This window comes from Oryctolagus cuniculus, chromosome 15, assembly GCF_964237555.1.
Source record: "Oryctolagus cuniculus chromosome 15, mOryCun1.1, whole genome shotgun sequence".
Lineage (NCBI taxonomy): Eukaryota > Metazoa > Chordata > Mammalia > Lagomorpha > Leporidae > Oryctolagus > Oryctolagus cuniculus.
In genome coordinates, this window is record NC_091446.1 from 73,464,715 (window position 1) to 73,491,430 (window position 26,716).

Genomic DNA, 26,716 nt, shown 5'->3' on the forward strand with positions numbered 1-26,716 from the left:
ATCCCCAAGTGAGGAACCTCAAGGACCTTCATGTACTTATTCACTCATCTTTTTTTTTTTTTTTTTTCGATACAGCAAATTTGGGTTTTAGGTACTTGCCATTTAGTGGCTTTGGTGGAATAAAAGTTCAAAGAGGAGGTAATGGAGCAAGACAAGTGTGAACTTTGCAGTGAGAAACAGCTGGGTTGGTTTCCTGGTTCTATGTTTCGCCTTCAGACTGTATAACCTTGAGAAATTCTCTTGAGATCTCCAGGCCTAAGAACATGGACTGAAGGAAGTGAACCAGTTCCTCAGAGTGACTGCTATGGGAGCATTAAATATCAAATACTGGAAGTTGCCGTCTCCTCACTTTGGATCCTAGCTTCCATTTTTTCTTTTGCTGCTTCTTTTACACCATTTTTAAAAGATTTATTTTTTTATTTGAAAGGCAGAGCAACAGAGAGAGAGAGGGAGAAAGAGAAAGATCTTCTATTCACTGGTTCATTCGCCAATTGGTCACAATGTCCAGTGCTGGGCCAGGCTGAAGCCAGGAACCAGGAACTTCATCCAGGTCTTCCACATAACTGACAGGGGCCCTGGTACATGGACCATCTCCCAGTGCCTTTCTAGGCATATTAGTAGGGAGCTGGATTAGAAGCCCAGAGACCCAAAGAGGCATTCTCCTATGGGATGCAGGCATTGCAAGCAGTGGCTTCACTGCTGAGCCACAAGGCTGGCACTTCTTTCTACATTCTTTTTATTAAACATTGATTCTTCTATTTGATTTTGCGCTCATTGTCAGCCAAGACTATCATTAGGAGGTGTTGTTTTATGGTTTGGTTTAATACTTTCTTGGTTTATGTTTCTACTTTTGCTCACTGGGTTTGCAAGGGAGTTCCCTATATTCTGCCTTTTGGGTACAGGAGAGAGGATGGATGTTTTCTCTTTACACTCCTTCAGAAAAGGAGACAAGTAAGATTAAGGGAAAAGCAAAGATATGGGAGTCTGAGTGAAGGAATGCATTTGAGTCCCAGATCTGTTCCTCTCAAGTTATTATTTCAACTTCCTTGGGTCTTTAGTCTCCTTATCTGTGAAATGAAGATAAAAATCCTTTCTTTTTATCCTGCCTATAAGATTATAGCTGCAAATTTGCCTCAGTCCATTCACAACCTTCTCCCACTCCACCCACAGGCAGGACCACAGGGGTCCTCAAATCTCCAGTGGCACTCCAGGTTCCTTCACCTCCACCCCATTTTCATTCTTCAGTCAGTATCTGGTTACTCCCTCTTTGGTGGTGGTCTGGAATTGATGAGTTAGAAGCCTGTTTGCTTGATAATGCTGACTTCACCGCTCCATGCTGTATTTCACATTGCCCAGACCTTCACGGAGAGTAAGCTTGGAGACATCTTGCCTCATTGCCACTCCTACCTACAGATTGAGTTCCCCTACCTACAGATTGAGTTCCAACATTCAGTTCTCAGGCTTCTGATTCCTCCTCCTAAGGGGTCAGCTTTTCTGGAAGGGGAGACATATAGTATCCAATTCATCTTGATGAGGCAGACAATTAAATATATTTAAGAAAACATGAGTTGGACTTAGCTGTAATTTTGAAAACCACCTATAACTTATTTCATGCCATTTTGTGTTGTAACAATTACTTGAGCTGAACTATTTTTTGTTGGTTATACCTTCTGTATTCATACAAGTTTAACTCATAAAAGTCTCTACAAACTGCAATGAACTTTGGATAAGCTCAATTTAGCTGGACTGAGACGTCACCTATTTTCATTCTTCCCATAAATTCAAGTAAAATATATCAACAAGAATTTGTGCAGAAAATTATCAGGCTCTTTAATTGAACGTTCTCTTGACTGGGGCATTGGTAAAATACCAGTTTGAATATTCAGACTTGACAGGTGGGTTTGCCTTCACCCTGAGCGAGAAGTATATGTATGGAATGAAGAGCACTTTCACTACTGAAAGGGGTCCCTGGGTATAGTCAAGTTCAACAAGATATGATAATGCAGGAAACTGTTTCTGTTCAGAAACCCCATGGTGAAGGGTCTGGCACTACCTGAGACCTCTCCCAACACTGACTTACACATGTCATAACCTCTAAGTGGGAAGTGCTTCCCTGCCACTCACAGTTCTGAGAGGAAGGAAGGTCCCTGAGCCAGACACTGTGCTCCTCCAAGGAGGTGATGTCCGGAGGAGGGCAGGCACCACATGATTTGTTTTTTCATCCTCTCCTCCTTCCGCCTTCTTTCATCTCCTCCCTTCCTTGCTCGCTCTTTCTTCTTTTCCACTATACTTTTGTTCCCTCCTCTCCCATTTTTCCCTCTCTTTCCTCCCTTTGTCCCTTTCCTTTCCTCCCACCCGCACCCCTCCCATCTCCCGCTCCCTCTCCCATTCCATTCACATCAAGATTCATTTTCAATTATCTTTATATACAGTAGATTGATTTAGTATATATTAAGTAAAGATTTCATCAGTTTGTACCCACACAGAACATAAAGTATAAAATACTGTTTCAGTACTAGTTATAGCATTAATTCACATTAGACAACACATTAAGGACAGAGATCCCACATAAGGAGTAAGTACACAGTGACTCCTGTTGTTGACTTAACAATTTGACACACCTGTTTATGGCATCAGAAATCTCCCTAGGCTCTAGTCATGAGTTTCCAAGGCTATGGAAGCCTCTTGAGTTCGCTGACTTCGATCTTAACATAGTCAAAGTGGAAGTTCTCTCCTCCCTTCAGAGAAAGGTACCTCCTTCTTTGATGGCCCGTTCTTTCTACTGGGATCTTCCAACTGTGAATTTTAAAATATCCTGTATTCAAAATCAGGTCATTTCTTCTGTTTGATCTGTTGATGGAAAATGTGGGGATGCTTGATTAGCAACAGGGGCAGAAAGTGAACAGATATTTTTAGGTGAACTAAGAGATATGGTCCTCCCAGGCCATGAGCAAGCTAGATTTCTAAGGAGGCAGGAACTATGAGCAAGTAGATGACATCAGCTGTCAAAAAAGAGAACCAAACCAACCAGTGGAGGAATGAGGGTATCTAAACGTCTGAGAGGATAAGCTTTGTTGTTTTATTTCCTGCTAGAATGTGCATGCATCTTCAAGACAGCTTTTGCAGAAACCAAATTTAAATTTACTTGCATGAAATATCCTTAGCTCAGATATTGATAAAGAAAATTTATCATTGTTCTTATCATTATAATAATTTAAGGTGCTGCTGTAAGTCTGTGTACCTAAAACTGAAGATCTTAAGTTCAATGTGGGTTATTTATTCATTTTCTATATTCTCATACGGACTTGGAAATCCTTACTTATATTTTATGAACACTTAGAGTGAGTCAGGCACTGTGCTCTAAAAAATCTATTCTACAAAGCATCATATTTAATCTTTTAACTTTTAAACTTTTTTCATATTAAAAATGGAGTAATAAGTAGTTTAAAGAAAATTGCTTAAAGTCATATAACCAAGAAGGGAGTCTAGAAACAGATCAATGTAATCTGACTGTCCTCCTGCACTGTCAAACATGGTAGCCACTAACATGTGACAACCGAGTATGTGGCTAGCATGCAATGAGATGAGATGTAGTATAAATTGTAAACCAGATTTCAGAGTCTTGGAACAAAACATGTAAAATATATTATCAATATTTTTATATTTTGAATAGATGCTATTTTAGATTTACCGGGCTAAATAAAATTTGACACTGAAAGATATTTATTTTGTTTTTATTATATTTGCTTCTTTTATTATACCTACAGGGAAGCTCAGGAAGCTTAAATTACATATGTGACTTAATTTTATTTCTTTTTGGCTGCATTGGACAGGGCCAACTGCTCTATCTCTGAATCACAGGTTTCCACCTTTAGCTGTTGTAAATACATATGAACAGATACAGAACCAGAGTCCCAGTGCTGGAGAATCAAGTCTCTGCTCTGGGGCGGGACTCATGAGAAGGACCCAGATATTCCTAATGTACAGCTTCACGACAGGGATACATTCTGAGAAACATGTTGTTAGGTGATCTGGTTGGTATGTGGGAACCACAGAGCATCCTTACACAAACACAGATGGTATAAGGCCATCTCATGGCATAGCTTTTTGATAACATCCATGAGAGATGTGATAGACACAGACATGAGGATGCTGCCTATGTAACCCTGTATATTTTTATAGAGTAACCCTTTTGGATGTAAGTAGGAGTATACTAAAATAACAACAACAAAAATAATAATATAGTAAATACCTAAACCTGCAACATATTCATTTGTTATCAGGTATTATATACTGTATGTAATCATGTTGTGTTGCTATATATTTGTAGAACTGGCATTGCAGTAGGTGTGTTTACACCAACATTACCACACACACGTAAATAATGTGTTCACTATGACATGATGATTTCTATATTGTTGCCAGGCAATAGAAATTTTTTGGCATTAAATTTGTGGGACCATTTTAGGGACCATCATTTTTTTTTTAAGATTTATTTATTTTTGCTTGAAAGTCAGAGTTACACAGAGAGAGGAGAGGCAGAGAGAGAGAGAGAGGTCTTCCATCCACTGGTTCACTCCCCAGTTGGCTGCAATGGCCTGAGCTGTGCCCATCTGAAGCCAGAAGCCAGGAGCTTCTGCTGGGTCTCCCACGTGGGTGCAGGGGCCCAAGGACTTGGGCCATCTTCCACTGCTTTCCCAGGCCATCAGCAGAGAGCTGGATTGGAAGTAGAGCAGCTGGGACTCTAAATGGCACCCACATGGGATGCTGGCACTGCTGGCGGCAGCTTTACCTGCTACACCACAGCGCTGGCCCCGAGATCATCATTGTTAATCAAAACATTGTTATGGGGTGCATGACCGTGTGACTAGGGGGAGAATGCCACTCCCTGGAGTTCAGATGCCTGTTCTGTGCTGTCTGATACCCACTTGACACAAGATAGCCCCTGATGGATACTTACAGCACAAGCTTGAGAAGTGTAAGTGATCACTAGGCCCTCCACCTGAACTGTTAACTTTGATGATGATGTTTTTAGATCTTGCAGATTCACCATTAAAACCTGTGTGAAGCAGTTAACATTCTTGTAAGGGCTGTCTCTCCAGCATGAGGGAGCAGAGATGAATTATACCAATCCTTGATGAGCTGGATGTCACCTCGAGCTAGTAAAGCAAGGAAGAAAGGGTTCTAGTGGATTAGATTTCTAACTCTATCAAAATAGGTCAACTACTAGCATATTTCTATAAACCACTGGGTCAGATTCTCCACATTGCCAAGAAAATTCAGTTTTATCATTCCAAGTCATATGTCTTGCTCTTAGAATGTAGCTTTGTCAGTAAGCAGTGAAGCCTAAATGATAGAACCTGAGGTTGAGGATAAGGGGTGAGGGACACTTATTACAAATTCAGGATGAATGGAATACTCAGACCCTTCAAAAGTGAAGTCGGAAGTCATAGGCTGATTTTACCTTAATATTGAGAAGTCACCAAATAGATTTATTTTGATACAATGTGCTCTATACTAATAATTTATTTGTGTGAGAAATACCACTTGTCAAACCAGTGCATGCCAGGCATACCAATGAGAAGACCCAGGGCTTTTCATTTTTTTTCCCAAATGTGTTTTATTGCATTCCCTTATCTATAGTCTGCCAGAGCAGTACTGTTTGGGAAAGAAGAAAAGGAGATAAGAGATTATTATAAAGAAAGTTTATATTTGGTGGGGAGCACAAGGGAAGAAAATTAAAATACTGGTTGAAAATAAATATATTTATGAATTTAAAACTATCATTTTCTATTAAATATCATTTAATGGGTAATGCATGTTTGAAACACTTCACATGGACATAAGCTAAAATATAATTTTGAACGTCAAAATTTCATTATGAAGTAACTTTTACCTTTGCAAAATATTTTAAGAGATATCCTTCCATAATTGACCAAAATGAGCAGTGGAATTAATCCCTGGGGTAAATGTACCCCCAAAATATTATTTCTTTTTCTACTCCGTCAGACAGAGGATCTGCTGGTAAATGCCATAATACATCTAACCCAGAAACTGCTGTGTTCACCAAAGACTTGATGAGTACTCACCTTATGTACACCCAACACTAGTCAGGCACATCAGTCCAGCAGTGGGCATGGCATTCTTTCTCTTGAGTGACTGTCTGGTTGTCAGGGACATACATTTTTGGAACATGACAATGCAGCTGTGGAAAAAATACAAAATATAGAGGGGGAGTAGGAAAAGAACTTTCAGGCCACATTTCATTTATTCTGAGTTTTTAGAGATTAGCAGGTGTATTAGCATGCTAGGGCTGCCATAGCAAGCTACCACAAATAGATGGCTTACACACAGAGCTGTGCTGTCTTACAGTCCTGAGAACTTATCCAAGATCAAGTTGTCAACTGGGGCTGTGAAGAATTTCTGGTGGTTTCCTGGCATCTTTGGTTGGATGAATCAACCTGAATTCTGCCTCCATCTTTCCTCAGTTTTCTTCCCTTGTGTATATGTGTGTGTGTGTGTCAATATGCATGTGTATCTTCCTGTCTCTGTCTCTGCCCACATCTCTATTTTGTGTCTAAATTCCTCCTTTGGATAAGGACATGGTAACCGTGCATTAGTGTCGAATGACCTCATCTTCACTTGACGATCTGCAAACACGCTATTTTAGTCCATTTGAGTGGTTGTAATAAAATATCCTAGACTGACCAATTTACAAACAACAGAAACTTATTTGCCAGAGTTCCAGAAGTTGGGAATTCCAAGATCAAGTTGCTTGTGATTGGGTATCTTGTGAAGGCTTCACAGAGCCTTCGTGACTTATTCACTTCCCAAAGTCCCCACCTCTTAGTAGTCTTCCATTAAGCCAGTTTCTAGCATATGAATTTTGAGGGGATATCAGTATTCAGACTACTACAGTAAACCTATATCCATATATCCATTCCACGTCATATTCACCGGCTCCGGAGTTAGTACCCCAACAACTCCTGGAAGAAATAATTCAATCAATAGCAGTGGGAATTTCCCCAAGCAGAAAAGGGGAGCAGGAGTTCAGATATAAATAACAAACGACTGAAGACAGAGTGTTTTAGTGCTGTTGTAGAGCCTCAGATGAAACCTGGGTTTTCTTCCTTGGCGTGTGGCCAGTTGAACATTAAAACCAGCGTGTAAAGATAGGGGATGTTTATTTTGCAGCACACAAAGCAAGAAGTACTAGTAGCCAATGCTGTATGTCTCAGACTTCCCAAAGGAGTGAGGGCATCTTTTGATTAAAGAGGGAATCTTTTAAATAAAGCTGGAGGTGAGTAGCTCATGGTCAGCTCGTGCTGGAATCTGGTTGGTCCACAGTGCTCATGACCTTCCTTTGACTAGTCACCGATAGGAATCCAATGTGCTTTTCTGAGAATGCTATGAGAGCAAAGTGGGTTCCAGTCTGTCTGCAGTCTATAGGTGGATAGCCATTACTGTACTTGGATGATTGGACTTAAAGCCTCCATGCATCAACTTCAGGAAACTGGCTCTGTCTTCCTGATACTCTCCCCACATTCCATCCCAGTGCCCCACTCTGCTGGTGTGTGTTTGATCTCATTGATCTCATGATGGGGATCCCTTGTATGTGCCTCCATGATCCTTTTTATCTCAATGAGATAATTCTGTGCTGGATTTATCAGGCCACTGAACATTTTGTTCTTCTGCCTTTGGGTTTAGAAAAATGCAACTCCCAGTTTCCAAACTAAGTATTATTTCTGTTCCTTTCATTCACTTTCCTTATCAAGGTTCATTTGCAATTTCCTATAAGCTCCTAGTATTTTAATTCATCCCCAGAATTTGCTGATTTTTAAGTACAAAATTCAGGAGGCTTTCTTTATACACAACTCATTAGTACTGGAGTAAATCCACTTAAATTTAATCCCGTTAAAATGAGCTCAAAAAAGTCAGCATCCAATAATCAGGGACACAATGACTTGCACAGATTATGAGGTTGAATTGGCGGATAGAAATAAATGCTAGAATTAGGCAGAGATCAATGCTGGAGTGAAGACTAATTTCATAAATGGTGGGTTCATTAATAAATATTGTTCTATTATGATGACTTTTGATTCTCTGTGTAGACTCTTAACTGCAGGTCCTCAGATAATGAATACTTGGGTAAGAAGAAGCCCCGATGGTATTGTTTGGTTGACTTTTTAAGCATGAACTATCAGAAAAATCATATTTTCATTTTGCCACCTGCTGGTACCACACAGGATCTGATCTGCACATTCTGAGTATGCAGTTGTACAAAAGGAGAGGTGTTTGCTGCTGGACCCGACTTACAGATTATGTGTTGCACATGCATGCCTGTGTAGTTAAACCACATGCTACTTGGAGGGCAGCACATTTGTGGAAGTCACCTTGAGGTTGCTGTGTGATTGGCGTAATTAGAACTAACGAAGAAATGTTGTCAAGCAGCAGCAGGATCCTAGGGCCCCGTGATTGGAGGTGATATGGAGGCAACTTCTGGAACATTTCCTCACCTGTACACCTGGTCACCCCTGCCTCCATCCTCAGTATAGATATTCCGAGAAGGAAAGAGTACAGAACTGCAACAGTGATTTCTTTTTGGTATCATTAATTTTTTCTGTGGAATACAGCTTTAGAAAGCTTTTGTAGACAGATTTCTTTCTTTCTTTCTTTCTTTCTTTCTTTCTTTCTTTTTTTTTTTTTTTTTTTACAGGCGGAGTGGACACAGAGAGAGAGAGAGACAGAGAGAGAAAGGTTTTCCTTTGTCATTGGTTCACCCCGCAATGGCCGCTGCAGCCAGTGTGCTGCGGCTGGTGCACCGCGCTGATCCAATGGCAGGAGCCAGGTGCTTCTCCTGGTCTCCCATGAGGGTGCAGGGCCCAAGCACTTGGGCCATCCTCCACCACACTCCTAGGCCACAGCAGAGAGCTGGCCTGGAAGAGCAGCAACCGGGACAGAATCCGGCGCCCCAACCAGGACTAGAACCCGGGGTGCCGGCACCACAGGTGGAGGATTAGTCTATTGAGCCGTGGCGTCAGCCTGTAGAGAGATTTCTAAAATTATAAGAGTGAATATAGGCTTGTTGCACATCAGGATCTGAACTGTATTTGCGTAGTAAAGCAGCTAACACTCTGGTCAAGGGTTATCCAAGACTTCTGTGTCTCCAGGGATAAGAGCACATTTGCGTTCTCAAACACAGTTACCAAGAATAAAAGTGTAAGTCACCATGAGTCAAAATAAATAAATACATAAATTCCCTAGGGGAGGGCATTTGGTGTAGTGGTTGAGATGCAAGAGTGCCTGGTGAAGATGTCACTGTATCTGAGTTTGATTTCTAAGTCTGGCTCCTAACTCCAGCTTCTTGCTAATGCAGACCCTGGGAAGCTGTGGTTGGTAATGGCTCAAGTAATGACTTTGGATATTTGGGGAGTGAAATAGAAGGTGGAAGTTTCTCTTTCTCTCTCTTTCCCTCTCTCCCTTACTCCCCTCTCTCTTTTAAATAAATAAAACAAAAGTCCATAAGTACAAATCTCAGGGCACAGGCTGAGCTCCCCAGTCTAAGCAAATCACTGTGGATAAGACTAATTTTTTAAAATAATATAAAGTCACTTTTTGACTTGAACACTGGCTTCAGGAGAAAAAGAGAAAAGGAAGGAAACTGGCATTAGTGCATCAATTATAGGCCACTTTGTGCTCACCTGTTTAATCTGTACGTGAACATCAGACATGTGAAGACTTCACCATTTATTGGTAAGGACAAGGGATGAGAGAGGACAAGAATGGCTGTACTGGTGTTGAAACCAAGGCATACACAGCAACACCCCCCATCCTGCCACACACACACACACACACACACACAGCTCCCTGATGGAGGTGGACTTGGGAAGGGAAAGTCTGGCCAGACTACCTGCTGGAAGGATTTTCTAAACTGTTCTTACCAGCCATGAAATTCTGTGGTAAGGTTGCCTTTTTTAGTTTCATCCATTTATAATGTGAAATATATTTATATAAACACAGATGAGTGAGTCTTGTTTATTACAAAAAAGGAATAATCTAAAGGAGGAGCTGAGAGACAATGAAGATGCTCTTTACTTATTCTTATTTAACCAGAGATTGTTTTTCCATTCAAAAATGACTTCATAATCTGGATTTTTAAAAAATGAAATGCAAGAATGTTGAATCTCATAGAATAATACTAACCGTTGCCATTTATTAGATGGATCCAAATTAAATTGCCAGTGTTGGGGCCAGCGTAGTGGCACAGCAGGTTAATCTACTGCTTGGGATGCCCGTGTCCCACTTTGGATTGTCGGTTCAAGTTTCTGGTACTCAGTTTCTGATCCAGCTCCCTGCTAATGCTCCTTGGAAGGCAGCAGAAGTGGTCCATGTACTTGGGCCCCTGCCTTGAATGTGGGAGACCAAAATGGCTCTTGGCTTTAGGTTGTCCTATCCATTTTATCCCTTCTAATTTTCCCCCTGTGTTACAGGGGGAAAAAAGAATAGTGTTGCATTGCACTCCTGTAATTTCCTTCAGTTACTTCCTGGTGTTATAGTGTTCATTGTACACCAAGTCACTTGTGTTGCTTGGCTAAGCTGTTTATCTTTCAGATCTCTAAACCTGTCATTTTATCTCCTAACAAGGGCCTTTGCACAAGTATTCTTTTTCTTTTTCACCATCCCCAATCCCTTTCCCTAACTTACATCCAAGCTTGTCTTTCATACTTCTGACCCTTGATCTGTGGATACATTGATGATCCGTATACTATGTCTTTGTAGTATTACCAACCTCCTCGCTATATATTTTACAGTCAGAATTTCATATTTACTTTTGTGCTTACTTAATTCAGGGGTTTCTTTCTAGTGGATTATTAAGTCATGATGGGAAGGCCTAGGTTGTTTCTTCTTTTCCTTTTAGCCCTACCACCAAACATGCCGTGTAAGTGTAGTTGACTCCAAAAGGTATTGATTTTAAAAAATGAAAAAAAAATTATTCCATTTGTTCCAAGAGGATGGAAATTTAGAAGAGATATGGTCACTTAATAACTTCTGGTTGCTCTTGGCTTAGGAAAAAAATGCCAAAAAATGTTATTCCTGAAGCTTGTAAGACCAAGAGACAGTGTCCCTATGGGAGAGAGGGGAGCACCAGCAGGAGCCATGGGCCTAAGTCTACATAGCAGGGTGGTATCAGAAGGGAAAGGGTCCTTATTTTTTGGAGGGAGTTGGAATGTTTCTCTGTGGCTTATATATTGTGGTAATTTTTCTTATTTGTGACTCAGATAGGCATTTATTTTTGCTAATGTTTTCTAATCTCCTTCCTGATGAAACTCCCATTTTTAGGTGGTGTTGGCAAAATAATAAAATAAATAAATATAGAATGTGTTCTCTCATATAACTATTTTTATGGAATAAGTACTGTTTGAGCAGCTTCTAGATGGAAAACATTGTACTGGTCATATGTGGAAATTAGATATGGATCCTTGAACAAAGACATTAGTATTTCCATTTCTTAGATTAGAAGTATCAAGAAGTTAAACAACTTGTCAAAGTCTTACCACTGAAAAATGGCAAAACTAGAATTTAGGCTTGGCTGTCTGATTCTACATCCACTTTATTTTCAGCTGTATCACTGTTCACAATGACATTTTACTTGCTCATAAACAAGCTCACTGAACTTCTTCTTTCCTCATTTTATTAAGCTCCTCTTGGGCTCTATGACAGAAAAATGTAATTCTTGTGGCAGTGACCTAAGAAATCATTAATGAACCAAATACACTAAAATGTTCAACAGCATAGGTCATTTCTCTTCTTTCAGGGAAAGTTTTGTGGTTGTGTCCATCATGTACTGAGCAAGTGTATTTTGTTAGCTAAATATCAGAGATTCCAAAGGACACAATTTAGAGAGAAAACTAGAATTTATTGAATTACTTCTTATGATTTATATACTTAAGAAGCATTATTTAATATAATTCTCACGATACATATTAGTGTTACCATTGCTTTTAGTCAGATAAGGAAAGTGAGGTTAATAAAGGTCACTCATGTTAAAAGTGGCCAGAATTAAAGTGAAGTCCCATGCTCAAGCTGACTTACCTCAAACGGTAGAGTTAGAAACATACCAGGGGATTCCAATTCAATTCCATCAAGGTGGCATGTACCAATGCCAACTCACTAGTCCCAGTGATCAATTTCTGTTCACAATTGATCATAATGATAGGACTAAGAACCAAAGGGATCGCATAAACAAGAATAGTGTCTGCAAATACTAGCTGATAGAATCAAAAAGGGAGAGAATCATCCAACATGGGAAGTGAGATACACAGCAGACCCATAGAATGACAGATGTCCTAAACAGCACTCTGGCCTCAGAATCAGCCCTTAAGGCATGCGGATCCGGCTGAAAAGCCCATGAGAGTATTTCAGGCATGGAAAGCCAAGACACTCTGGGGAAAAAACAAACAAACAAACAAACAAACAAAAAAAACAAAACCTAAATGAAAGATCTCTGTGAGTGAGATCCCAGTGGAAAGAACGGGTCATCAAAGAAGGAGGTACCTTTCTCTGAAGGGAGGAGAGAACCCACACTTTGACCATGGCCTTGTCTAAATATGATCAGAGTCGGTGAACTCAGGGGGCTTCCATAGCCTTGGCAGCTCATGACAAGAGCCTAGGGTGATTACTGATGCCATAAACAAGAGTGTCAATTTGTTAAGTCAACAACAGGAGTCACTGTGCACTTATTCCTCATGTAGGATCTTTGTCCTTAGTGTGCTGTACATTGAGATGTAATGCTATAACTAGTACTGAAACAGTATTTTTCACTTTATGTTTTTGTGTGGGAGCAAACTGTTGAAATCTTTACTTAATGTATGCTAAACTGATCTTCTGTATATAAAGAGAATCGAAAATGAATCTTGATGTGAATGGAAGGGGAGAGGGGAGAGGGAGTGGGAAAGGGAAGGGTTGCGGGTGGGAGGGACGTTATGGGGGGGAAGCCATTGTAATCCATAGCTGACTTTGGAAATTAATATTCATTAAATAAAAGTTAAAAAAATAAAAAATAAAATGAAGTCCCAAAGTGACTGTCTCCCAGACCCTTGCTGCATGCTAGTTCTTGGATAACACTCTATTAATTAAATAATTAACTCTATGAATTAAATTGTGCCTATTCCTGGGTCTATAAAATCACTTGCAGTCTTTGCATTTTTAATTTCTCTGTTGTTTAAACTCAGAATTGATTTTTTTTTGCATTTTCCCCAACTATATTTGACTGGGTTCAAATAAGAAGAAACACACCACATAGATTTCACATGGAAATCATGCAACTTAGTGTCTCTTGTTTTTCTATTTTAATTGCTATTATCATCTGTCAGTTTTGTAAATCTTTTTTTATTAGAAAAGGCAGGGTGGGGTAGAATGTCATATGCAAATAATGTTTGTTCTATGGCAGTCATTAACAGCTCACAACAATTAAGTGAAATGAAATGCTTTGGAGTTGGCAGAACTATTTATTTGTTTCCAAGTTCAGTTGGAACATTTAATGAGCTTACAAATGTGAGGGTGGAAAAATGACACTTTAAGATGACAATATGCTCAAACAAGGTCTTGATGAAACATTTTGTAGCCCTTTAATTTGAAATTTTCCAGATTTAAAACATAGTCCCAGACTTGCTTGTACCACATGATTGCCCCTTCTAATTTATTCTGAATATGCAGGATGTGCTGTTGCTCTTAAGTTTACTGTTTCCTGATATTCTACCCTCAATAAAGACATGTAAAATGAAAATAAACTTAAGAGAGAGAGAGTAGAGGATAGTTATTCTAAAACATTTGTTCCCAGTAGAGTTACACACACACACACACACACACACACGAATGAGAAAATGTGTGATCATATTTAGAGAGTACAGTGCATGGCCTCATACACAAGAAAAGTTAAGCTCTAGAATTCAGGCTCTGTGCATGCAGATTTTGATCTGGTTTGTTGGGTCTGGCACCCATGTACATAATTAATGATGAGGTAATGAAGTTGGCTCTGTTGATAGAGGAACATCACAAGTCACAGGCTCATTTCACCTGGTCATCAATGCTTCCAAGGTCTTCTGAAAGCACCCCAAAAAGTCATTGTAAGGAAATCCCAAAATAGGTTTTAAGAACAGGCTACACATACTTCCATATATTTATATTTGTACATTTATACACATATAGATATATTTATATCTGTACATGTACATGCATATATATGCCTGTATATGATTTTATTTATTTATTTTTAAGTTCATATTGCCTGTTCAATGCAGAATGGTTTATGGGGGCATAATTGTAATAGAGATTAAAAGATAAAAAGTGTTTCATGTTTGTATATTCTCTATATTTTCCCTATATTCTGTTGCCCCTCAGGATTAATATTTTTGTAATGATAAATGACATTTTAAAACACCCATGTAATTATTCACCAATGAAACTATTGCCATAGTGGAGACAATGAGCATATCTGTAACTCCCAAAAGTTTCTTCTTCGTTGAGGTGGATGTTGTGGTGCAGCAGGTTATGTCACTGCTTGGGATGCTGGCATCCTCTATCAGAGTACCTGTTTCAAGACTCGGCTACTCTGCTTCAGATGTAGCTTCCTGCTAGTGCACCTTGGAGGCAGCAGATAATGATGGCCCTAATATTTGGATCCCTCTGCACCCATGTGGGAGACCAGGATGGACTTCCTGGCTCCTGGCTTCAGCCTGATCCAGCTCTGACTATTGAAGGCATTTAGGAAGTGAACCAATAGATGGAAGATTTTTTTTTTAAAGATTTATTTATTGAAAGGCAGAGTTACAGAGAAGCAGAGTCAGAAAGAGAGAGAGAGAGAGAAGTCTTCCATCCACTGGTTCACTCTCCAGATGGTTGCAATGGCCAGAGCTGCGCTGATCTGAAGCCAGGAGCCAGGAGATTCTTCTGGGTCTCCCACGTGGATACAGGTGCTCAAGGACTTGGGCCATTTTCTACTGCTTTCCCAGGCCATAGCAGAGAGCTGGATTGGAAGCAAAGCATCCAGGATGCAAACTGAGGCCCATATAGGATGCCGGGACTTCAGGAGGCAGCTTTACTCACTATGCCACAGTACCAGCCCCAGATGGAAGATCTTTTATCCAGCTACACCATGATGCTGGCCCCTGAAATTATGTTTTCATTAGTCTTAACTAAATACCTAGGAATACAATCTCAGATACCTAAGTCAGATATACTTTTACATTTTTGTAGAATTTTTCTTAAGCAGTATGTAATTTTATATTTCCAACAGAATTGCATGGAAGTTCTAGTTTCTTCATATCCTTGTCAACACTTGATATGAAGAGCCTTTAATTTTAGCTATGCTATTGGTGATGCCATATATCTCATAAACTTTACTTTGCAATTACATAATGACTAATTATATTGGGTGTTTTCTATATGCACTGCTTTGCCACCCATGTATTTTAGGGAAGTTTCTCTTAAAATATTTTTCCAGCTTCTAAATTGAATTTCTTATCCTATGATTTACTATTAAGAGGTTCTTAAATATTATATATGTGTACATTGTTGAGTATGTATTTTACAAATATTTTTCCTAGATTGTGTCTTGCATTTTTATTTTCATGATGATATCTTGGAAGAACAAATGTTTCAAATGTTGACAAAGTCCATTTCATTAATTCTTAAGTATTTTATAGTTTGTATCCTTGGTGGTTTAGTTAAGAAATCTTTGGGACAAGCATTGTGGTGGGGGGAGCTTACAACACTGCTTGCAACACAAGCATCCTATATTGGAGTGCCAGTTTGAGTCCCAGCTGCTCCACTTCTGATACACTTTCCCTTCCATTGCACCTAAGACTGCAACAGGGCCGGCGCCGCAGCTCACTAGGCTAATCCTCCGCCCTGCAGCGCTGGCACACCAGGTTCTAGTCCCGGTCGGGGCGCCGGATTCTGTCCCGGTTGCCCCTCTTCCAGGCCAGCTCTCTGCTATGGCCAGGAAGTGCAGTGGAGGATGGCCCAAGTCCTTGGGCCCTGCACCCCATGGGAGACCAGGAAAAGCACCTGGCTCCTGCCATCGGATCAGCGTGGTGTGCTGGCCGCAGCGCGCCAGCCGTGGCAGCCATTGGAAGGTGAGAACCAACGGCAAAGGAAGACCTTTCTCTCTGTCTCTCTCTCTCTCTCTCTCTGTCCACTCTGCCTGTCAAAAAAAAAAAAAAAAAAAAAAAAAAAAAAAAGGAAAAAAGACTGCAACAGAGGATGGCTCATGCTCTTGGGACTCTGGTGGCCATGTGGGAGACCCAAAGAGAGCTCCTGGCTCCTGTCTTCAGTCTGGTCCAGCCCTGGCTGTTGCAGCCATTTAGGGTGTGGGACAATGGATGGGTGATCTCCTTCTTCTCTCTCTCTCTCATTCTCTCTCTCTCTCCCTCTCCTTCTCTCTCTCTCACTCTACCACCAAACATTGCTCTGCATTTCAAAGAAAGAAAGAAATCTTTAAAAGTAAAAGTAACAAACTAAAAAAAATGGTTAACAGATAGCATCATAAAAAAAACTTTGTGAAACTGTGATATTAAGGTTTTTCTGCTAATTATAGTTTGAATGTTCACATTAAAGTCTATTACCTCTTTTGATTACTTAGGGATAGATATAGAGTGAGATTTATAAATATATGTGTGTGGAGAAAGAGAGAGGTAATTTGTATTTATGTGAAAGAGAAAGAGCTTCCATCCATTGATTAAGTTCTCAGATGCCTAAAAAGGTCCAGACAGGACCTGGATAAAACCAGTAAGGGGGCCTTCAGTCCAAGGCTCCTAGCTGGCAGGAATTCAATTATTGAGCCACATCCACTGCCTCCCAGGATCTGCATTAGCAGTAAACTGAAATCAGGAACCTGAGGCAGATAGTGAACCCAGGCACCCTGGTAAGAGATGTAGATATTTTAACTGCTCAGCCAAATGCCCACTCCTGAGTTTCTATTTGCAGAGATTATGAGGTTCCGGTTAAGGTTCATCTTCCTGAACATGGCTGCACTATTGTTGCAATCTCATTGTTGCAATGCTCCTTTCAGCACTGAATGCACTAGCATCTTTGTCAAACACCAATTAGCCCTATATGTTTGGATACATTCCTGGATTCTGTTGCCTGTTTTAATAATTTACTTGTCAATAATTAGACCAGTACCAAATTTCTTTGATTACTATAGCTTTATGATAAGTCTAGGAATAAAATAGTATGAATCCTACAAATTTATTTTCTTTGCTAAAGAAAATTAGCTTTGGCTACTCTATATCTTTTGTATTTCCATATAAATAACATTTGGAATCAGCTTGTCAATTTCTATGACAAAAACAAAAATATAATATGTCCTGAGATTTTAATAGGTTTGCAACTACATTTATCTATCATCTTCAGGAGAGTAGACAGCCTAATAATATTGAGTCTTCTAATCCATAAGTATGATACATCTCTCTCTTTATTTTATTATTTTATTATTAAATTCTCTCAGTTATATCTCAAAATTTTCAGCATAAAGGATTTGTATATCCTTTGTCAAATTTATTTCATTGAATTTTATGTTTTAGTGCTATTGGGAGTGATATTTTTGTTTCACTTTCTAGTTATTTATTACTATAAAATACACATATGTTCAATTTTGTATCCTCTGGTCTGCAACTTTTTTTCTTGAAACTAGTTAAATTTACATAAAAGTTGTATTAGCTTTTTTTGTAGAGTCTGTCAGCTTTCCTGCACAAATGATCATGCCTTTAAAAACTGAAACAATTTTTCTCTTCTTTTCCCAAACTGAATGATTTTTAATCCCCCCCTTTTTTTTTTCTGACTTTGATGACTAAACCTCCAACACATTGTGAAATAGAGATTGTCAGAGTGGATATTCTTGCTTTATTCCTGAAAAAAATCAGCCATTTACTATTAGGTAGAATTTTTTTTTTAATTATTTGAAAGGGGAGAGAAAGGGAGATCATTCTTTTGTTCACTTGTTCACCTTTCAAGTGCGCTCACCAGGGCTGGTCCAGGCCGAAGGCAGAAACCTTGAACTCCATCCAGATCTCCCACGTGAGTTTCAGGGAGCCACGTACTCGTGCCACTGGTCAGGATGCACAAGAGCAAGAATCTGAACGAGAAGCAGAGTTGCTGGAACTCAGTCCAACCATTCAGATATGAAATGTGAGCCCCCCACAATGACTGCTGCACCACCACACCAACCCCTTTCAATAGCTACTCTTTATAAGGAGCAGGAAGCTCATCTATGCGTTGTGTTTTAGAGTTTTAGTCAGGAATGGGCGTTAGTTTTTGTTAAATGCTTTTTTTAACCCCTACTCTACTAATTAATTGGGTTATTCTTTTCTTGGGCTGTTAATATGGTGAAACTCATTGATTATTTTTTAAACATTAAACCAACTACATTCCTTGTGCAAACTCCAGTTAGTCATGACACACTACACAGTTTATAAATAATTTTGTCTGGTTTTGGTATCAAGACAACATAGGCATCATGCAATGAATTTCAATGCATTCTTTTCTCTTCAATTTTCAGTGATAAGAGGATCCTGAGATGATAGGAGACAATGAAAACTAAATGGATTATTGGTCTTTGATAAAAATACGGCACTTGCACTTTGTCTAATTGACTGATTTTCTAACTCAATGTGCATGAGAAATACTTGCAAATTTTATTTAAATAAAGATATAGATTCAGGCAGCCCAAGATGGATACTGTAATTGCCATTAACAAGAAAACCCAATGTCCGTAGGTGATTCTTATATAGATGATCAATGTTCCGAGATTTCTTAATCTACTCAATAGTCTCCCAGAATGTTTTCCAAATCAGCAGCATCAGAATCCCCTGGGAACTTTCTGAATGTGCAGATGCTTTATATTCATTGCAGACTTCTAAATCAGTGACTTTCAAGGAGAAAGTAGGTGTCATCTGTCCTTCAACAGCCCTCAAACTGACTGCAATGCATACTGAAGTTTCAAACCTAGTGCTCAATGGGAGGTGGGGGAGAAGGAATGGATACAGATACAGTTCATTTTGTATCTTTGATTTTAGCAATAGAGTAGTTCCTCTATACTGGCTTCTTTTTCCGTATAAAGTGTATGGAAAATCTGAACATGAAGAGAAGGTTGGACTGTCAGCTGTTTGACTCCTCTGGTGGTGCTAAGGATGAACATCAGGAAAATGGGGAGACGGGCTGAGAAGATGGTAATGACTATTGATGACACTGGCAATGACTATGGTCGTCTACCTTTATTGAGGTCCATCTGCCAAATTGGGAAACCTTCTTTCCCAGTTCTCAGCTGTTCAAGGTAGAAATGTGGAGGAGGCAGTTCCTAGAATTCTTAAGTGGTTATTTATTCAAATAGATAAAAGGTAAAGTAGTTGAGGGTATTTGGAAGAATGTGAGTGACTCTAATCATAGATCATGGTCTTTGTACTGTATAAGGTGTGAGATGAAGTCAAAATGAAGGTAATTAATAAAGAGAAAGTCCTGTGGTGCATGAAGACAGCTTTTGATGAGATGGAAGAACTGATTCAGGAGATAACATTTAGAAAAGGAGCAGGGACTGCAAATGGTAGTGGCTGAGAATTGAAATGTTTCGTGTCGTATTAAAGTTGCTTTTGTGATGAGCGTCTACAAGATGCAACCTTGACAGCAGAGACTGAGGACTGTGTGCTGGGTCATTGGCATTGAGGCAGTCACAGAGTGGCTGAATAATGTATTCACATGCATGTTGATAGTATTTTCTGTGAATGAGATCAGTCACAGTGTAGGAAGACCAAACCAGAATCTGCAAACGTAGGGGAATCGACATCACAGAAAGCGAATTGTAAGCCATCACCCTGCGGGGCTTGCTTTTGTTTCTCCAGCTCTTTGAGTTGGGCCCCACCACAATTTCAAATCTTGTATGTCCAGTATGTCCTAGAGCAGTGAAATGTCTTAAGACAGTAAAATTCATAATTGTTATATCTGGGTGTGAGTTTTGATTTAACCATGCAGATATAGAAATAACAACCAGTTATCCTATCTTCTTCAAATAAATTGAATAATAATAACCTCCTCATGTTCTTTCCTATTCATGACAGGAAAAAAATACTGTTGGCTTTGAAAGTCTCCTACCAGCTGAAGTGCCAGGATGAGACTGTTGCTGTTATACACCGCTAGGATCCATTCTAATTCTGTTTTTCAAATTCACAGAGAGTGAAGAAGTTTATCAAAGGCAGGTGCTGTCAATTTCATGTATCATCTTTGGAATTGTCATCGTGGGCATGTTCTGTGCAGCATTCTACTTCAAAAGCAAGTAAGACCACTTTTCTCAAGTGTTAAAAGGTTACTTCTTAGAGAAAGCACTTTGTCGTTATATTTTCTGTCTCTGCTCCGAGCAGAGGGATCCTATCCATAGGGGTCCATCAGCCATGTGAAAATGACAGAATATTTTGTAGACCATGGTGAGTGTTTTCAGACATGTGCATTGCATGCTTATCTATGCATGTTTTTGTGTGTGTGCATGTGGGTGTATGTGTGTGTGGTTTATCTTTGATACACATAGTAACCCCTCCTCTCAGTGTCAGAACTCCATGTTCTTCGTACTGCTTAATTGCTTGCCAATAATAAGGACTCAATGTGTGCCTCTCACTAAGGCACTAGATCTTCTGAACAGTGGAACCATTGCTGTGAAGTTAAATGCTGTCAACCAGAGATAGCCTTTTCTGAAAAAAAAGTTTTCTTTTCATACATTTTTAACTACTGCTCATAAAGGTTTTAGTCAAATGTGAGAAAGATGCCTAAAAAGTATAAATTGGTTCACCACTTGCTATGCACATCTCAAATATGTCCTAAAGTTCGTTTGTCAAAAAACTAGACCTTTTGCATATTAAGGTACTTACTTTTGATTAATAAAATAAAATTAAAAACTTATATTCACTTGTGAGGGGTCATGAGAAAGTTGATGGAAAAGGTATAGTATGAAAAAAACTACACATGATTTCAGAATTTTTTATACCAAAATAAACTTTTAGTCCCATTTTCCACAAAGTTTTTGAAGTACCCTATATACTCTTATGCGTGTATGTTGTTGTTTTTGTTTTTCAAGTGAACCCTGACAGATGTATTTTATTTATGAAAATGATGTAATGCTCACTTAAAATAAGAAATGCAAATAAAGGAACATTACCTTCTTGGTTTCTTAAGCCTCAAGAAGTTGGCACAGATTTTGCTCCTGCAGCTTATCTGAAACCCAGGAAAATATGTAATCGCTTTTCATGAGATCTATATATGTTTACTCATTTGCTCTTCTAAAAATGGATTAATTTCCAGATATAGTTTATGATACCTGTCTGCATGTGGTAGAAGATTTTTAAAGAGAGCTGTGATTACCACTTAAAAAATAAACTCAGGCATGCATCCAGAGTTAGTGACTATTACTTTTCTATAAGCTTTTTCAGAATAGTTTTATATTTTCAAAATTACTTCAAAAATAGTACAGAGTTCCCATGTACCCCAAACTCAGTTTCCCCTGTTACTAGTGCCTTCCGTTTGTATGATGCCCTTGTCACACTTAGTGGAACAATACTGATGCAGTGTTAGTAACTAAAGTTCACACTTTCAGATTGACTTAGATGTTATCTAATTCTGTTTTTATTCCAGAACCCCCATCCAGGATACCACATGACATTAGCTGTCACATCTCCCAGGCAAATCTTGGCTGTCAAAGTTGTAACTATCCAACATTTGAACACTTATTCTTTGCCAGGCACGCTTGGCATATCATGCACTAGCTCCCAGTCCCCACAACACTCAGGGTTGTGTGTTGTTACTGATAATGTCGGAATTTATTTTAGAGTATTAATTTGTCAAAGCCACACAGTAAGGCAATTGCAGATCAGATCTTGGAATCCCAGCAGTTCCAGTTGAATTGCATGCTCTGCAGAGTCTTCCTGCTGGGTGGTGAACCGGCTCAGAGTGAGGAATTGCCCTGTGTTTGTGTGGCAGTGGTACTGATCTTACACCAGTCAGCCACACTTGAATTCAAATCCTCAAGCTGTCACTTGCTTCTAATATGTCGTTAAGCATCACCTCTCTTTTCTTTTCTTTTCTTTTTTTTTTTTTGTTGGCAGGCTAGAAACAGAAATAATATCTATCTATAGAATTCTTTGAAGGATTAAATGAGATAATGTTGTTAAGAACACAGCACATTTTAAAAATGTGAATTCTCCAGGAAGGCTCGCTGTGGTGAACATCCACCGTTTTCTACTCAGGGGCTTGGAGACTGGGTATCCACAAGGGGAAGGGTGTACACTGGTGCAAAGAGGGGTTGCACCCAGATGGAGATGAGAAAGATTTCCCTAAACAGCAGTGTGTGAGAAAGAAATCGGGTATTTGACAATAAGCAAATTGCCATGAAGAAGCAGTTAATCACTTATTTTTAGAGTGTAATTTGTAGTTATACCACATTTAAATGAAAGACAAATTATAGGAATTGCAAGAAGAGAGAACAGCTGAGTAACTAGAGACTTCCGTCTTCAGGGTTGGCAATCTCTCCCCTCTGGACAGCGAAGGGGCCCTGGGACCAACATCTCTGGAGCCTCAGTGAGGTGTCAGGGTGCTTAATGGAAACAAACAATGGATGGGAGACCAATGGAGAACCTAGCTGATGGAGAAGCATTCACAGACAGGGTGTGCTGTCTGTCCATCCAGGACACGTTTATTGAAAATTGTAAAATGTAGAAATAATAAAAATTATAACAAAATTTAAAATATTTTCCATGTGGGGTCATATTTCTTATCAGAGAACTAAGAGTATGTGTTTTCCTTTTAATTCACTTTCCAGGCACTTTTATTTATCAATATCAACCTACCTATTTACGTGTCTATTTTTGCCTGAGAGGATTGCCGCATCTCTCAGCAACCACCCAATATCTACATTGCTGAGAGCAATATAAAGTTTTATAACACCCTGGTACAAGTTTCTCTTGTGAATTCCTGGATTTCTATTTCCCACCCCCAAACTTTGCACACATTGTGTGTGTGTGTGTGTATTTCTATTTGCAAGCCCCTAGTCATCCAGTGTTCTCAGCTGTCTCTTTCACTGACATCCAAGCAGCTTTAGTTGAACCCCTGTTCAGGATGCTGACATGTACTGATCTGCCCAGAGTCTCTGCAAAGCTGTCATTATCTTAGTCACTTCTGTGCTGCATTCTGTAATCTTGGAGATCCTACCACTTTTATCCTTTCTCCATTCTTTGCCCTCCCACCCCCGGCATGTTATGACCTCACCAGAAGGAATATTACAGTAAATAGTGTGTTTGGTGAAAATTTGAAGGTAGGCAGCATGATAAGGCAGACATGAGAAACACTTTCTTGAAATTAAAGGATTTGTTGACAGTTCATTGAACCTAACAACTCTAAAAGGCACAGTGAAAGAAACCCTCTTCTTATCATCTCCAATAAAGTACGCTCCTATAAATGCAGCCAGAAGTATCAATTGAGCTTATGGAGTCTGGCTGATATAATTCACATGGAAACTATAAATTCTTTCTAGGTTTTCTCTTTACTTTCAACTGATAAAGGTTAGAAGAGTTGGGCTGGCTACAGGAGTTTTTGGAAATGCAAGACATGATCAACCCTAACACTAGAATTGGAAAGGAGATGTTGTAGGAGGTGGAATGTAGGGTGGGTCATTATCACATCAGAGAAGAGAGAGGGAGAAGAGACATGGTGCTAGCAGTGAGATGGAGCTGTGGTCCAACCTAGCCCTACTGCAGGCTGCCACCCTCTGCAGAGCTTTGTAGACCACAGGGAAGCATGCAGGTGGCAGATAATGGAGGTTCTGACATACTGCTGAGAGCCTCTTGGGCAACGGAGATCTTCGTCCCAGCATTGCCCGCAGACAGCTGTGAAAAGAGTCACCTTTCTCCATCTCATGCCCTGTTCTGAGATTCTCCAGCTCCAATAATAGGTCAGGGCCAGGCTCTGAAGACCTAGACCTTTGGTGGAGCCTGAGGGGGTAAGACCACACCAGCCTCAGAGCCCCGGGTGGATTTGCTGAGGCCTCCTCACAGCCCAGCCTCTCCTCCCTTCACTCCTGCTTCACTGCTTTCCCTTCCTTTGCATTGGTGTTGCACTCAGGAGCCCTGTAATACAAGGCCGGGGTGCTCCCTCCATCTCAAGGTCGGCTTCCTCCACAACCCACGCTGCAGCACTACAAATACCACCTCGTAAGAGGCTTGCGCCACACCTCCCTTATTTTTTTCAAATGCCAGAGAGATGTACATCTTGATGAGCTGTAAAGTTCTAGTTCTGAAACTGTGAGCCAGAAGGGTTCTAGCCACAGCACATGTATCTTGTCTTCCCCAAAACAAATGCTCTCACTGGAACTGTGTTGCAGCCACAGTCTGGCCCTTTCCTCCATTCCCATTTGCTCAGGGAAACAGGAAATGGACAACAAGTGTGTTCTCATGAGAGGGGAGGATTATGGAGAGGAAGACGCAGGCCCAGGAGGGAAAGACCACTTAGCTTGGACTAGTATGGAGTGAAGCCTTGAGGGAGAAGAAAGCACAGGAAGGCAAATTGAAAGAGGATTTAGGAAATGCAGTCAGGTGTTTTTATTAGGAAAATTCCTTTAAAATTTTATATTTCCCAAACTGCAAATTTGAGGACTACTGAAAAGATAGTGTTTCTACTATCTTAATTCATAGGAGAGTAATTGAGTCCTCTCTCTGTTCCAGGCCCTCTTTACTGATTCATGATGATTTACTGGGCTAGTGCCTCCTCATTTCCCTGTTTACTTTTTGAATGAAGCCCTGATCGGATTTTGCGGCTGCAATGTGCTTTCTTAAAATGCTCATCTGATAGACTTATTTTTAACAATAGACTACGGATTAGCTCTTAGAGTCTAGATAGATTATTACAGCTGGATTAAAGCAACTAAGCGTGCTGGAGATAAAAAGTCCCCCACATAACTGAAAAGATGAAATAAATATTTAAGCGAACAGAGAGACATCATTCTGGCATTGGAGATTCAGAGCCACCGTAGTGTGCAGGAAACACTGACGGCTTGCTGGTGAGAGATGCGTGGGTCAGTAGTCTCCCCTGGGTCAGTTTTCCTTCCTCTGCAGCACTTAGCTGCAAGACTGAGCACACAATGCAGAGGAACAGAAATGAAAGCTTTGCATGTGCTCTGCCTGGCGCCACAGCATCTGTGAGCAAGAGCTCTTACACAGATAAGGAAACCGAAGCTGAGAGGAGTCTATGAAATCATTAGGGCAGTGAAACTGGTGAAGGCAGAGCTGGGATTGTCATCTTTGTCCTGTGATGGCAGAGTCCATGCTCTGATAGTGCAGCCTGCCTGGGGAAGCCCAATGTAAGAGACACACACCATTGATGGGGAACGTGGAGGGGAGCAAGCTTCAGGGCAGATGATTCCACAAAGATTTTTATGGGTGCCACGTCTTGTGCTGGTAGAGGCTGGCTGCCAAGCTCCTGCAAGCAGCTACTAAAGCAATGAATTGTTCAGCCTTTTGGTGTAGGCTCCTAATGAACTCAGCAGCAGTCACTGCGTGTGTACGGGCAGGAGCTATTTACGTGGGGTCCAACAATCTAGAGCAACCTCAGCCTTCCCATTTAGAAGCTGTGGGAATCTGTGCCAGTGGCATGTCAGCACTGAGTGGGTTGAGAATGTAGAGTTTGCATCCTGATTGGTTGGGTTGCAAGCCGGTCTCTATCTCTGCCTGGCTGTATGCCCATGGGCAATGATTTACCTTTTCTGTGCCTTAGTTTTCTTATCTATCAAATGGGTGAAGTCTTGCTTTATCACATAGAATGACTATGAAGAATAAATCAGTTGAAACATGTAAAGCCCATGAAATGATATGTGGTTCATTATTATATTATTACTAGCTCTTTAAACATTAACTATCTTTAAAAATTACTTGGGCTGTTGGTAACAGTAGATGACCAGTTTCTAAATAGTAACAGACCAAATATTCACATGTTGTAGTTCAGCAAGCCTTGAAAATAAGATATACATGTTTGGATTGTACAAATTAAGTGTAAATATGCAAATATGTTATCTGGGGTTGCTAGGCCCAAGTTTCAGAGTTTACCTCTGGTCAATCCTCCATAGCATCTCCAATTCTTTACAACTGAGCACTTAGGGTTAGGACTGTCTTGTATCCATGATGACCAGGACAGTGCTCTATGGTTCCCCTACCTTTGAAGTATCATTGAGTGTGAATTCTTGGATGATAATGGATAACGCCCGAGTCTCTCTAAATTGGGTGTGTTCTTGTTAGGGTTGAAAATGAGAGAATGCGTGTTTGTTAACTGAGTTTATCTAACTTTAACAATGGCAAGTATAGATGTTGGGAATGAATGAACTTCAAGGAATAGGATCAATTTAGGCAAATATTTACACATGTATTCCTTTATGCCTGTAGGAAACAAGCTAAACAAATCCAAGAGCAGCTGAAAGAGCCACAAAATGGTAAAAATTACAGTCTCAAAGCATCCAGCACGATGTCAAAGTCAGAGAGCTTGATGAAGAACCACGTGCAGCTGCAAAACGTAAGTCTCCTGTCCAGTCCTCTCCTCGGCACTCTGAAGCCAGGGCATCCAGGATCAGATCTGTATATTTGTAGGTACTGTATAGATGTTTGCTTGACTCATCCTACTTATCTGTGTGTGTGTGTGT

General features: G+C 40.0%; 1 protein-coding gene across 8 annotated transcripts in view; it reads left to right on the plus strand.

Annotated features, from left to right (window-relative positions):
• The window catches only part of NRG3 (neuregulin 3), a 1,153,291-nt gene that overhangs the window by 1,087,085 nt on the left and 39,490 nt on the right, over positions 1-26,716 (plus strand). For all 8 annotated transcript variants that reach the window (XM_051832994.1, XM_051832999.1, XM_051832996.1 and 5 more), the window contains 2 exons: positions 20,224-20,326; positions 26,463-26,589. In XM_051832994.1, the coding sequence (XP_051688954.1) occupies positions 20,224-20,326; positions 26,463-26,589 (230 nt within the window). The remainder of the gene's footprint in view (positions 1-20,223; positions 20,327-26,462; positions 26,590-26,716) is intronic.